This window comes from Chiloscyllium plagiosum, chromosome 9, assembly GCF_004010195.1.
Source record: "Chiloscyllium plagiosum isolate BGI_BamShark_2017 chromosome 9, ASM401019v2, whole genome shotgun sequence".
In the NCBI taxonomy this organism is placed as follows: Eukaryota; Metazoa; Chordata; class Chondrichthyes; order Orectolobiformes; family Hemiscylliidae; genus Chiloscyllium; species Chiloscyllium plagiosum.
The window spans coordinates 97748647-97762636 of NC_057718.1; the positions used below are offsets into that span (position 1 = coordinate 97748647).

The 13990-nt window shown below is 41.1% G+C and overlaps 1 protein-coding gene across 2 annotated transcripts in view; it reads left to right on the top strand.

The window, feature by feature from the left end:
• LOC122553084 (1-phosphatidylinositol 4,5-bisphosphate phosphodiesterase beta-1) overlaps positions 1–11154 on the top strand; it is an 800648-nt gene extending 789494 nt beyond the window's left edge. The window contains exon 33 of one of the 2 annotated variants that reach the window (XM_043696584.1): positions 8688–11154. In XM_043696584.1, coding sequence (XP_043552519.1) covers positions 8688–8918 — 231 coding nt within the window. In that variant the 3' untranslated portion in view covers positions 8919–11154. The remainder of the gene's footprint in view (positions 1–8687) is intronic. The other variant, XM_043696585.1, reaches the window with a different exon arrangement.
• Positions 11155–13990: the final 2836 nt, after the last annotated feature.

Sequence of the window (13990 nt, forward strand, 5' to 3'; positions counted from 1 at the left end):
ACAAATGCTGGCAAATGGAATTAAATTCATGTAACATCTGGTTGGCATAAACGAGTTGGACTGAAGTTTCTGTGATGTGCATCTCTATAACTCAATGACTCAAGGTGATAGGAATTTGAAATAGAGTTGGAGTGTGGTGCTCTTGTGGTGCAAGGGTAGTGTCACTCCCTCTGAGCCAGGCAGCCTTGGTTCAACCCCCACTCCAAAGGTGTATCATGATACTTCTAAACATGTTCATTCATAATATCTAGAAATGTTATGTGCCGTGTCCTCATCAGTTGATTGGGCAGTACTGATGGAGAAAGGGAAGAGGACAGATTGATGTTTTTTGTTGTGATCGTTCATTGGAGCATGAGCAAACTTCTTGCGGAGGAGTCAGAGACCTGAAACATTTAAGTCTGTTTCCCAATGGCCTGTTTCCACACTGTAGGGATTATAAAACTAAATACTGCCCGATCTGCTAAGTGGCTCCAATATTTTCTGTTTGTACTGTCTAAGGTCAAGATTTGGATTTGGAAGCACGAAGTCATTTTTAATTTTCCAAACAGTGGATATTCAAGTGCAGATGGGAGGTGTGTCTTGGGGACCCTGCTATACTTAAGTCTGAGAATTTGGAGGGTTTTGAGTAAAGTTAAATAGTTACTTGGGAGATGTTAGACAATTAAATACAGACTAACTCCGGAACAACCATTGAACTAACTCCATACTTGCCTCACATGCCTCCAACTTCACCTCCTCCAGACCCCTTACACTTCCCAGACCCTAACCTGTATCCTGGAACACAATACCCTGACCACTTTGAACTTGACATCACTCTTGCACACTCCCACCAACCTCCTTCTGAGAACTGACCCACCTTCCCGTCACTCCACAACCACCCCTCCTTCCCCTTGCCACCAGATCCAAAACCCCTCAACCGCCCAGCTCCACACCCATCAGACTTGACACTCCCACCCCCAATTTCATCCATTCCCATTATTCCAACCCTGACCTGCCCTGAACACTGCATCACAAAACTGGTCCCATTGCTATCTTGCACACTGACTTCTTACCCTTGTCAATTAGCAAAAAGAGTGAGGTTATTTGTGACCAAATGTGAGAACAATTAGTAATTCCATGCCCATAGATTGGAAATAACAGATGACCCTCAAAGGATCAAAACTTTAAAAGAAACTGATAAATGAATCAGTGTCTGAATTGTTCATGAAGAGCAAATAGTTAAATTTCATGGAGATTGCCAGTTGTCTTACAATACAAGTTTGTACAGTCACTTTTTGAGATTCTTGGTTTTGTAAGTTGCTTTTAGGTTTCTTTGTCAAAATTCCTTTTTTTAAAAAACTGGATATCAGCACTCAGAGTCAAAGAAAGGTCTTTCTTTTATGTGCAACACAGGGTAGCCAGAGGATAGTCAATGGAACCTTCACTGCATGCCAATGCTTGAACATAGGCTGACACACAAAGTGTTCAGACCCACTAGTCCATTCCAGTAGAGTTGCAACTGGCTTTTTAACCCACGTCCCTGTGTATGCCTGGAGGGTAAAATAGACATGTTTGCCAGAGGTAGCTTTCTGCCAAAATAGTTAGCCCCTTCATTTTCTCTTCAGCTTATTTCTCTCCCTGATCATTTATTTATGTGACATTCCATTGGCTTCTCACACGTCTTTACAAGTCAGTCACTGAGTATAAATCCAAGTGTTTCTATAGCAGTCCTCCTGTTACAAAGCAACACATTTTGTAATTAGAAACAAAAAAAAGTTGATTACTTCAGAGTTCTGCTCAGTCATCAGAAAAATGTAACACATTAAAACATAGAAAATAGGAGCAGCATTAGGCCATTCAGCCCTTCAAGCCTGCTCCCCCATTCAATAGGATGATCATCCAACTCAGTCCCCTGTTCTTGCTTTCTCCCCACGTCCTTTGATCCCTTTAACCCTAACATCTATTCCTATCTCCTTCTTGAAACCATTCATTGTTTGGACTTCAACCACGTTCTGTAGCAGACAATTCCACAGGCTCACCAGTCTCTGGGTGATGACATTTCTCCTCATCTCGGTCCTAAATGGGCTACCCTGTATCCACAGACTGTGACCCCTGGTTCTAGAACCTCCTTCCTGCATTTACCTTGTCTAATCCTGTGAGAATTTTATAGATTTCTATAAGAAACCCTTCCCCCCTGCTATCCTTCTAAATTCCAGTCAGTGTCATCCTAACTGATCCATTTCTCTTTCAACATCAGTCCTGCTACTTCAGACTGGTAAACCTCCATTGCACTCCTGCCATCACAAGAACATCCTCCCACAAATTACGAAACGAATCTGCACACAAGTCTGGCATGGTTTTTATGGACATTTGTCACTCTTCAGTCATTAGTCATTAGGGGAGGCAATAGCCTAGTGGTATTATCACTGGATGGTTAATCCAGACACCCAGGCCATGTTCATGGGTTGAAGTCCTGCCATTGCAGGTGGTGCTGCCTTTATTCCTGATGAAGGGCTTTTGCCCGAAACGTCGATTTTGCCTGTCCTCGGATGCTGCCTGAATTGCTGTGCTCTTCCAGCACCACTGATCCAGAAATAGCCTAGTGGTATTATCACTGGATGGTTAATCCAGACACCCAGGCCATGTTCCTGGGTTCAAGTCCTGCCATTGCAGGTGGTGGAATCTGAATTCAATAAACATCTGGAAATTAAGAATCTAATGGTGACCACGAATCCATTGGAGCTTGTAGGGGGAAAAGCCCATGTGGTTCACTAATGTCCTTTAGGGAAGGAAACTGCCATGCTTATATGGTCTGGCCTACATGTGACTCCAGACCCACAGCAATATGATTGACTCTTAACTACCCTCTGTGTAATTAGGGCCACAAATGTTGGCCTAGCCAGTGATGCCCTCACCCTGTGAATGAATAATTAAAAAAAGGTAGGATTAGGGTAATGCTGGAAAAACACAGCAGGTGAGGCAGCATCTGAGGAGCAGGAAAATTGACGTTTCAGACAAAAGCCCTTCATCAGGAATGAGGGCTGATGAAGGGCTTTTGCCCGAAACGTCGATTCCCCTGTACCTGCCTGACCTGCTGTGCTTTTCCAGCACTACTCTAATCTTGACTCTAATCTCCAGCATCTTGCAGTACCCACTTTTGCCAAATGAAAAAAGGTACCTTGCCTCATGTGTGAGATTTGTCAGTGACCATGAGAATCTGAATAGTCAACCATGACTCTTCCCAGATGCACTCCAGGACACAACGTCATTGACTAGTGCTGGTCATAATGAGGAGGAGGAGCCCTGGCTAAACTTTCCCAAGTGCAAGTCTCAAACCAATTCTCAGAAACCAGGGAGCAAGACAGGAAGCATTAACCTCAATAAGTAAAATTACTGATCCACCAAAGAATCTCCCACCATTGCATTTTTACAATGACCTGAGTATTGGCTAAATCAGGGCTTCCCAAAAGGAGAACTGTGAGCGGGGCCATGATTGGGATTTTGGTGTTGCCAACTCATTGGCATCAAAGACCAATCCTGCTCTTCTCGATCTCCTCCTCCTCATTCCCCCCACTGTTCACCAAAGGTCCTGACAATGTTCAGGCCTCAAAACGGGCTCACAGTGAGAAAGGTGTGAGAAACTCTGGGCTAAATCCTAAACTTACTGCTCAAGGAAATTTTAATTATAAGGATTGCTATGTCGCAGCTTCTGTGTTGCGAGATTTGTGGTGGTCAAGAATTTGCTTTTCGATATTCTCCCAGTGATGAAAAGCAAGAGCAGCTGAAGCCTCTTAGCCACACAACAAACAAATTAATTGGGTTCGATCTTGAAATGTTGCCATTGCAAAGAGTATTGCTGGAAAACTGCTTAACATTTCTCTGACTAAGAGGTGCTCTATTATTTTACTGCACCAAACGCTTTCTGCATCGTTTACTCCAGGACAATGCAAAGGCGGGATTGTCAGTTTTCCCTGTACAGTCCTTGATTTTAACTGCAAGCAGGTGTTGGTCAGGTCACTGATATCATTGATAAAGAGCTTGGCGGAACAGTTTGACAAGGTGGAATTGGAGGAGTGGTTTAGCCAGGATCAAGGATTGCTGGTTAATGCAGAGCAACTCATCTTACTTGTCACTACTAAACTGAGTGCTTGAGAAGAACACTGTGTCCAGTTCTGTTATAGGAAGAATGTTATTAAGTTGGAGAGGGTTCAGAAGAGATTTACTAGGATGTTGCTGGGTTGGAAAGTTTGAGTTATAAAGAAAGGCTGGATAGGCTGGGACTTTTTTCGCTGGAGTGTATGAGGTTGAGAGGTGACCTGGCAGAAGTTTATAAAATTCTGTGGGGTAATAATGGGGCTAATGGCAGTTGTCTTTTCCCTCAGATGGGGGATTTCAAGACTAGAAGGCACATTTTTAAGGTGAAAGGAGACAGATTTAACAAAAGCATGAGGGGCAATTTCTTTTTACACAGTGAGTGGTTCGTGTGGGGAATGAACGTGCAGAGGGAGTGATGGTTGTGAATAGAATTACAGCGCTTTTGGACAAGTACATGAATAGGAAAGGTTTGGAGGGATATGGGCCAGGAGCAGGCAGGTGGGACTACTTTAGTTTGGGATTATGTTCAGCATGGACTGGATGGACCAAAGTGTCTGTTTCCATGACCTAATGACTCAAGGAGCAAAGAAGTTTCAGTATTCATTGATTCTCGGCTTCCCCGTTATATTGCTTAACCGCTCTGGTCAGTCAGATTTTGAGGATAAAACTAAGTAGTGTGGCTAGTTCTGCCTCATACAATTAAAATTGTATCATCCCATTGGTATCTAGACTTTATAGCTGTTTGGCTTCCTCATGTTTTCAGGATAAGGCAGATTTACAAAGTTTCAACCACCCATCCTACCTATTCACCCTGAGCTGATTAAAATCAGAATTGGCGTAGTTCCTTCTACTGTGAAGAATAAACTCTCAAATAACTCAGTTGGTGAAGTCTGCGGTACCTGTGTTATTCAAACCGGAAACCTCCAAATTCATTTCCAAGTCTGTGCTGACTTAACTAAGCCACAAAAACTTAATGAAGCAAAAGTAAGAGCACTCCCAAGGAATGGACTGACTATCTGAGCTCAACTCAAAGGATTAAAGACAGGATCAAACTTTTTTTTAGATTACATACAGTGTGGAAACTGGCCCTTCGGCCCAACCAGTCCACACTGACCCTTCGAAGAGTAACCCACCCAGAACCATTTCCCTCTGACTAATGTACCTAACACTATGGGCTATTTTGCATGGCCAATTCACCTTACCTGCACATCTTTGGACTGTGGGAGGAAACCCACGCAGACACAAGGAGAATGTGCAAACTCTACACAGACAGTCACCCGAGGCTGGAATCGAACCTGGTGCTGTGAGGCAGCAGTGCCATCGTGCCACCCTTAAGACCAGAAAAAAATCAGAACAGGAGTAGGCCATTCGGCCCCTCGAGCCTGCTCCACCACTCAATAAGATCATGGCTGATCTGACATTCCTCATCTCCAATATCCTATTCTTTCCCCACAACTCTTGATTCTCTTATTGATAAAGAATCTATCACAACCTGAAATGTACACAGTGACTCTGCCCCCACAGCTCTCTGTGGCAAAGGGTTCCAAAGACTCTTAACCCTCTGAGAGAAGAAATTCCTCCTCATCTTACTCTTAAATTCATTCTGAAATGATGCCCTCTGGTCCTAAACTCTCCCATGAGGGGAAGCATCCACTGAGGTGGCACAGTAGCTCAGTGATTACCCCTGCTGCCTTACATCACCAGGGAGCTGGGTTCAATTCCAGCCTCGGACGACTGTCTGCGTGGAGTTTGTACATTCACCCTGTGTCTGTGTGGGCTTGCTCCGGGTTCCTCCCACAGTCCAACGATGTGTGGGATGGGTGGATTGGTCATGCTAAATTGCCCATAGTGTCCAGGGATATTGTCCAGCGTTACTGGGTAGAGGGGGGTACGTCTGGGTGGGATGCTCTTCAGAGAGTTGGTATAGACTTGTTGGGCTGAAAGGCCTGTTTCCACTCTGTAGGGATTCTATGTAAACCCTTTCAAGGATCCTATACCTTTCAATGCAATCACCTCTCATTCTTTTAAACACCAAAGAGTAGACTCCCAATTTGTTTAGTCTTTGCTCACAAGACAATCCAAGCATAACAGGTATGATAGTAAACTTGAATAAAAACATCTAATTGTGCAAAGATGGATTCCAAAGCTCTGAGATGCAGAGGGGTCTGCATATCCTTATCTATGAATTGCAAAAGTTCAGCTTGCAATACAGCCAGTAATTAGAAAAGTAAATAAAGGGTTGTTGTTTATTGTGAGGGAAATTGAATGTGGAAGTAGACAGGTTATGCTTCACTGATACAGAATAATTTTGGTTATCCGATCGTCAATTATCCGAATTTTGGATTATCTGAACAAGATCTCAAAGTTCCATAAAAATGTTGTCCGTTATCCAAACAATCAGTTATCTGAACAATCAGTTATCCGAACAAAATGCTCCCTGCCTGTCTCGTTCGGATAATCGAGGTTGTTCTGTACATGGTGTTGGCTAGATCACATCTGCAGTACCTTGTCCAGTATTAGTCTCCATATTTACAGAGGAATGTAAATGCATTGGAAGCAGTTCAAAGCAGGTTTACCAGATTGATACCTGGAAGGGGCACGTCGGCCTATTCAAAAAGGTTTGGCAAACTCAGTTTGTATCCACTTGTGTTTAGAAGAGAAGGTGGTGATTTGATTGAAACCTGTGTCTTGAGGTATCCTCTGATCGAAGAATCAAGAACTAGGGTCACAGTTTAAAAAGTATGGCTTGCACCCTTAAGACAGATGAGCAGAAAAAAAATTCTCTCAGGGCTTCTGAGTCTTTAGAGCTCTCTTCCTGAAAAGTAGGGTCCTTGGATGTTTTTCACAGCATCCCTACAACATGGAAACAAGCCATTCAGCCCACAATGATGCTCTGAAGAGCATCCCACCCAGATCCACCCCATCCCTATAACCCCACATGACTAACCCACCTAGCCTGCACACCATGGGCAATTTAGCATGGCCAGTCCACCTAACCTGCGCATCCTGTGGGAGGAAACCTAGGCAGACATAGAGAGAATGTGCAAAACTCACACAGAAATTGCCCAAGAGTGGTATTGAACCCGCGTCCCCGGAACTGTGAGGCAGTAGTGCTAACCACTAAGCCACCCATTTCCTTTAAGGCAGGTCAATAAGTTCTTGTTAAGGAAGGGGATGGCAGCCATGACTGGCAATTGACCACAGATGGAACCTAAGGAACAAAGCCCCAGAATGTAGGGAGAAAACTGGCAAAGAACATACATTTTGGTCTCTCATATGAACTAGGAGTAGGGCTATCTAGCCCCTCAAGCCTGTTCCACCATTCAGTAAGATCATGGCTTGATCTTTTTGTGGCCTCAGCTCCACTTACCCACCCTCTTACCATAACCCTTCATTCCTTTACTGTTCAAAAATTTATATGTCTTCACTTTAAAAACATTCAATGAGGACGCCTCAACTACTTCTCTGGGCAGGGAATTCCACAGATTCACAGCCCTCTGGGTGAAGAAGCTCCTCCTTAATTCAGTCCTATAACTGTTCCCAGTAATCTTGAGGCTATGCCCTCTTGTCCTAGTTTCACCCACCAGTGGAAATATCTTCTCTCCTTCTAGCTTATCTATTCCCTTCATAATGTTTGATAAGATTGCCCCTCATTCTTCTAAATTCTGATGAATTTATTCCCAGTCTACTTAGTCTCTCTTCATAAGCCAACCCCCTCAACTCTGGAATCAACCTAATGATGTCTTCTGCACCCCCTCCAATGCTAGTATATCCTTTCTCAAGTAAGGAGACCAAAACTGCATGCAGTACTCCAGGTGTGGCCTCACCAGCACCCTATACAGGTACAACATAACCTCCCTGCTTTTAAACTCAATTCCTTTAGGAATGACCAGCCTTCTGTGATTCATGTACAAGGACACCCAGATCCCTCTGCATAGCAGCATGCTGCAATTCCTTACCGTTCATATAATGGCCCTTTTTACTGTTATTCCTACCGAAATGGATGACTTCACACATTTATTAACATTGTACTCCACCTGCCAGACTTTTGCCCACTCTCAAACTATCTCTGTCCCTCTGCCAGGTTTCACAGTCCTCTGCACACTTTGCTCTACCACCCATCTTAGTGTCTTCCACAAACTTTGACACATTACACACGGTCCCCAACTCCAAATCATCTATGTAAATTGTGAATAATTGTGGTCCCAACACTGATCCCTGAGGCACACCACTCGTCAATGATCGCCAACCAGAAAAACAACTTCGTTCCACACACAGCTGTATAAAACAGAAACTAATCATTGGTCTATCCAATCCAGTGACTAAAATGCACCAAAAATTCTTAGTACAAGTCACTTGGAAATACAATCATGCTCATTATATTGGAGTGTGCTTTGTATGGGAGAGACAGAGTGCTGTTGTGAGTGTATTTACACTTCAAAGACTGCTCAACATCACCCTCTGCATGACAATTGGGAATGGTCAATCAATTTTGGTCAATGCTCACATCTCTTGTATGAATTTAAAAAAAGATAAGGCACAATGTTCTTACCTCACTATAATATGTTCGTCCTGGAGAATTTGCAGCATGACAGTTTTCTGCTTGTTTGCAGCTGCAGAGTGATCTCGATCAAGAATACCAGGACAAGTTTAAGAGGCTGCCACTGGAGATCCAAGAATTCGTACAGGACACACTGAAGGGGAAGTTCACTGACGATGGAGATCACAGTGCTCCACCTCCCCCCCTAGCTCCAGATAATGGGAAATTGAATCACAAGACATGTTCCAATGAGGACGACTTGGAAGACAATAAATCGGATAAAGTCTTCGCTACTTCCCTTTGATATGGTCTTTAAGCTGTGTTAACTCATTACTTTTTTTTTGCAGGTGGAGGAGGCATTGAGGTATGTGGGCAGGTGAATAACTGCTTGAATACTAGCCTGCGTTCTGGAAGACTTATTCAAGCATACAGTGCAGTGTCAGGGTCGTGTGTGTGGGTGTACATTCTGTTCAAGTGCCAGTACAAAACCAATTGTACAGCGCCACACATTACATTTCTTTGTAAAAAAAAAACCATCAAAGAGGAACTTGAAACCTGTGATGCATAATTGGCTAACATTGACAACCCACATATCCATAGCATTGCATGTAGGCATCGTGTTGTAAGAACCCTCTGCTTCAGTCGCAAGCACAGGTTTTCCATTGTCTTTGCTCTCTACATAAAGTACACTTGCCAAAAGAATTATACATTGCTACTTACTTTTAATGTCAGCAATGCTGAGGTAACAATGTTGCTTATTATAATTAGAGTTTTGGTTGTGCCATTCTAAAACTTCCTGTATAGCTTTGTCCAGTATATTTAAAGGGAAATACGTATCAGGGATGCATGCATGATGGAAGTATTATGGTTATCACTGTGGATACCTTAAAATATAACTGTTAAGAGACAGTTTTGTTGTGGAGTTTGTGCTGTAATGTACTTCAAGGTAGCTTCACAGGGTAAAATAAAAAAAATGTCTTTGACTTGTGTGTACAAAGTAGAGTTACATAGATTTTCTAAAACCGGAGTTGTTATTACAAGTTAATGTGAGTGACGTAACGGAAAGTCCTTGTATCTAACTGCACAATCAAAATATTGTACCTTGCTTACATCTGAATCATTTGTAAAATTTGTTTTGTACAATACCAGTGGTTGTAAATATCCTAAAATGAACGGAAGAAAAAAAAATTGCAGGCAAGTCATTGTATTAATGTGTTTGAATGCACTTTGTGAATGAAATTTTAATTTCAAAATTAAACACTGAATATTGCGATAAGGCTATGACTAGTCATCACTGGTAACTTTACTAGTCATCACTGTGGAGGGTAGTCACTGAAACAATTTGTGCAAACTGAATTCTTTGATCTTTGGCATGATTCACTCCATGCCAAACATGAAACACGCAACAAATACAGGTATTGCAGCTGTTAAGTGGACAGGAACAGTAGTTTCAGATTTAAGGAACTATATTGTTGTAAAAATATTTCAATGTCATTTTGGCTGCTCAAACTATAAAATACATGGATCTGTAATTCCGCTACATTTGGTATGTGTAATTATTCTGAGTGAAAATATTTCATTGCCAGCATTCTGTGCAGTATTTGTCTAATAATGGTGTTTCAGTAAAACGTTCTCTTTATTTTTATACGATTGAATGTGTTATTCTAATGAAATCCCCACCACCATGAGTCTAGCTATATAATCAGCATTGATGATGAGGTAGCTTTTTTGAAACTTAGTTTTAACTGTAACAGATGATCACAAAAACAGAAAATCATGGTTTTACTCTGTCAATATCACCCCCTACAGTTTTCAATGGTTGTAATGGAAGTATGTGTGTGTATATGCATATACTGTATATATGTGTGTGTGTGTATGTGTGTGTATACGCATATATATGCAACATACACATACATACACTATACTTGTTATTTAATGTTACTTGGATTAGATTTATTGAATCTAACAGAAGGGGTCTATATGATGTGAAAGTCTTGTGCCTTTAAAGTATTTACCTTGTTCTGTATCTGTTTAAGTGGAATATTCAAAGTACTTACTGTGGAAATCCGTATTTATGGCTGTTCTGTACTGAACTAGATTGTATGTGCACTTCATTTAACAACTGCAAACACTACAGCTTGTGTTCAGCATTAAATGCGGGTCATTCTTGGATTAGGACATTTAACAGTGTTTCACAAAATTCAGCTCTGGTCCAGACAAATAACAAAATCTGTGGTAATAGTGAGTGAAGCATAATTCTGTTTATCTCACTGATCATATGAAGTGGATGGTCTGTGCTTTAATATTGTTCAAATGTTTTCACTTAAAGTTAACTGTAGAATAACAAAATAAACAAAGGGAGGACTTCACGTGAAAAGGGTGTAAATAATATTATCTTTAACAATGATAATTTGTTCTGAGAAGCTTATTCAAATTTTGTATGAACTCTATGCAATTTTCTGGCATGATGTTTCTTCCACTAGTAATTTTATGTGCATTCATCAGTTACAATGGAAAAATAAAACTTCTTTGAACATGGGTTTCTCTGTGTCACCATTGCCACCACATCTTGTCTGTGTATTTCTTTTCTTGAAACATCGCCATTTCTTTTGAGAAATCGGACTAAGATATCAGTGACTAGCATGTGTACAATACTGCGAATTGTAAGAGGTCACAGTGTAGGCACTTAGGGTAGAATTGTTTCACAAAGAGTGACAATCAGAAACTGAGGCCTTTGGTGAACTGGTAGAGCTGTGCCAGATTTAGCAGTTTAGTAATTTCTCATATCACAGACTTTGCAAGATTTTTTAATGGGGAGTCTCTGGCTAGGCCAGCATTTATTGCCCATCCCCAGTTACCCAGAGGGTAGTTTAAGAGTCAGCCACATTGCTGTGAGTCTGGAGTCACATGTAGGTCAGACCACGTAAGGATGTCAGTTTCCCGAAAGGTCTTTGTGAGCCAGATGGGTTTTTTCATGACAATCGGCAACATTTTCATAGTTATCATTAGACTCTTTTTTAATAGATACTTTTATTAGAAATTTAACATTTTTACAAGTTTACAAAAATAAACAAAACTCTCAAGTACAAACATTGATATACAATTAAATCTTAAATAAATAATAACCAAAATTTAACAAAAGAAAAATACCAAAAAAAAATCAAAACTCAACTAACTACTAATCTAACCTACAACTAACTAGAGTGTATAATTAAGTTTCTTACATTATTCAAATAAGAGAAAGAAAAAAAAACGGATAACACAGAAATTGGGTAGTGAGATACATGCTCGGAATGTGTTAACCTCAAATGTAACAAAACCCGGCGGGATTCCTCTCCCAAGGGGCTCCGGACCAGCCAGGTTCGCAATCTCAATTAAATAAAAGCCCTTGTTAGGATAGCCGGAATATCTGTATTTATATAATTCAAGAAGCGCTGCCATATTTTATGAAATAATTCGGTCTTTCGGTGCACCATATTTGTAAGGAAGTCAAGGGGAATACATTCCATAATTAATCTGTGCCAATTTGAAAGTCCAGGGGGGCCCTCAGCCACCCAGTTTACCAAAATATTTTTCCTTGCACAGAAAGAGAGAATAGAAAATAATCTCTATCATTAGACTCTCAATTCCAGATTCTTTATTGAATTCAAATTCCACCATCAACCATGGCAGGTTTGAACCCAAGTCCCCTGAACATAAGCTGAGTTTCTGGATTAATAGTCAAGTGATAATATCATTGTGGCCATTGCCTACCCACTGTTTTGCAATTAATTTACAAATTAAACACAAACTAAAGACACCGATCATCTAGCACTTCAGACTCCAACTGAATACTCCAAAAGTAGTGAGTCACATATTTACAGTCAGGAGTTCAATATGTAATAAATCTGTCACCAGGGTTTTGATTTGATTAGATTTATTGTAGTCTCATGTTCCTAAGGACAGTGGAAAGTTTTGTTTTGTGAGCAGTACAGGCAGATCATAGTAAACAAGGACATACAGATCATAGGGTGCTTAAACTGAGACAGACTTAGAATTTTGCTTTAAAGTGCAGAACCATTATAAGAAATGTGAGGATAAGATCTGTTATCAAGAGCTCACAAAGAGTTGCATGGTATTGGTGTCATCCTTAATCAGCATAAGGCATCTCGCACCACTAGAGGGAATTTAAATGTCTGTAATGGTCATTGAAATAGGAGAAAGTGGATCAAAGTTTTATCAGTCATTCCCAATTGTAACACTCAAGTCTGCCAATCTGTTATCGAAGTTGTCAGTGGAACAAACTCCAAGAAAGATAAAAGGGACCGTTTGACAGTGCAAAGTACCTCCCCCACAGGGAGTCACACACATTGGCGACGTAGGAGTCTGTGTCAATATGCCTTGTGTTCATTACAAAGGACCAGGCTGCAATTACATTGAGGAAGAAGGCATGAACAAATCAGCCACGTAAATCTATTCCCCATGTTTGTTTAACATAAGTCGACAAATATATACAAGCCTTGACCTCCCATTCAGAGTACTTAATAATCCTCTGGAATTTTGTCATGCATCTATGTAGGAGTGTGTTTTACAGCAACAACCTCTGGCTGAATCTTCCATGCTGAAACACTTAAAGGGCTTCAGACCCACAATATAAGGAGCAGAATCTATGTGCAGTGTGCGTGTCATTATATACATAAATACTCTCATCTGTAAGCTAAAGGATGACTATTCCAAATTTTCAATACTGTATGCTGCACAAGATGCAGTTAACAGGAGGAAGCGTCTGGTACAAAAGCCTTGCTGTGCAAAGACTTTTCAGTTCCTTCAAAAGGGGAATCATTGGCATGAATACAATGGACAAAAGTGAATTCAGAGAACTCCAAAACCACAGCAGCCAGTGTTCTGCCCATTTCACCTCATTCTTTCATTTCCTTACTGACTGTTCCCTTTGGTTATGTGCAAAATCACGATGAACTTTGCAGGAACCAGACTTTTTTTGGTGGATGTTGTTAGGCTTGTTGTTTAGGTTTAGCATCACTTGAAAGTATGGATATTTCCTAAACAACCTCTGAACAAATGGGATTGAACTAGGCCTCCTGGTTCACAGGCAAGGATGCTACCACTGTACCGCAAGAGCCCTTGAGCTGATCACGTTGCAGTGAGGGTAACAGGGCATCTGGGATCTTGGTCAGCAATAAGATGAAACACCATGGACTGAGAAGGAGGATGAACCAAAGGAGATGCCAATCAGTTATAGAGAAAGAAATAAAGGGAGGAGAAGAAAGATTGGATTGCAAGAGAGTGAAGGAAGAAAAGCAAAATTAAGAAAATGTAATTAAAAGTTTTAAAATCTGCAACATCCTGAAGGATTGCAACATCCACTTTGATAGTTGC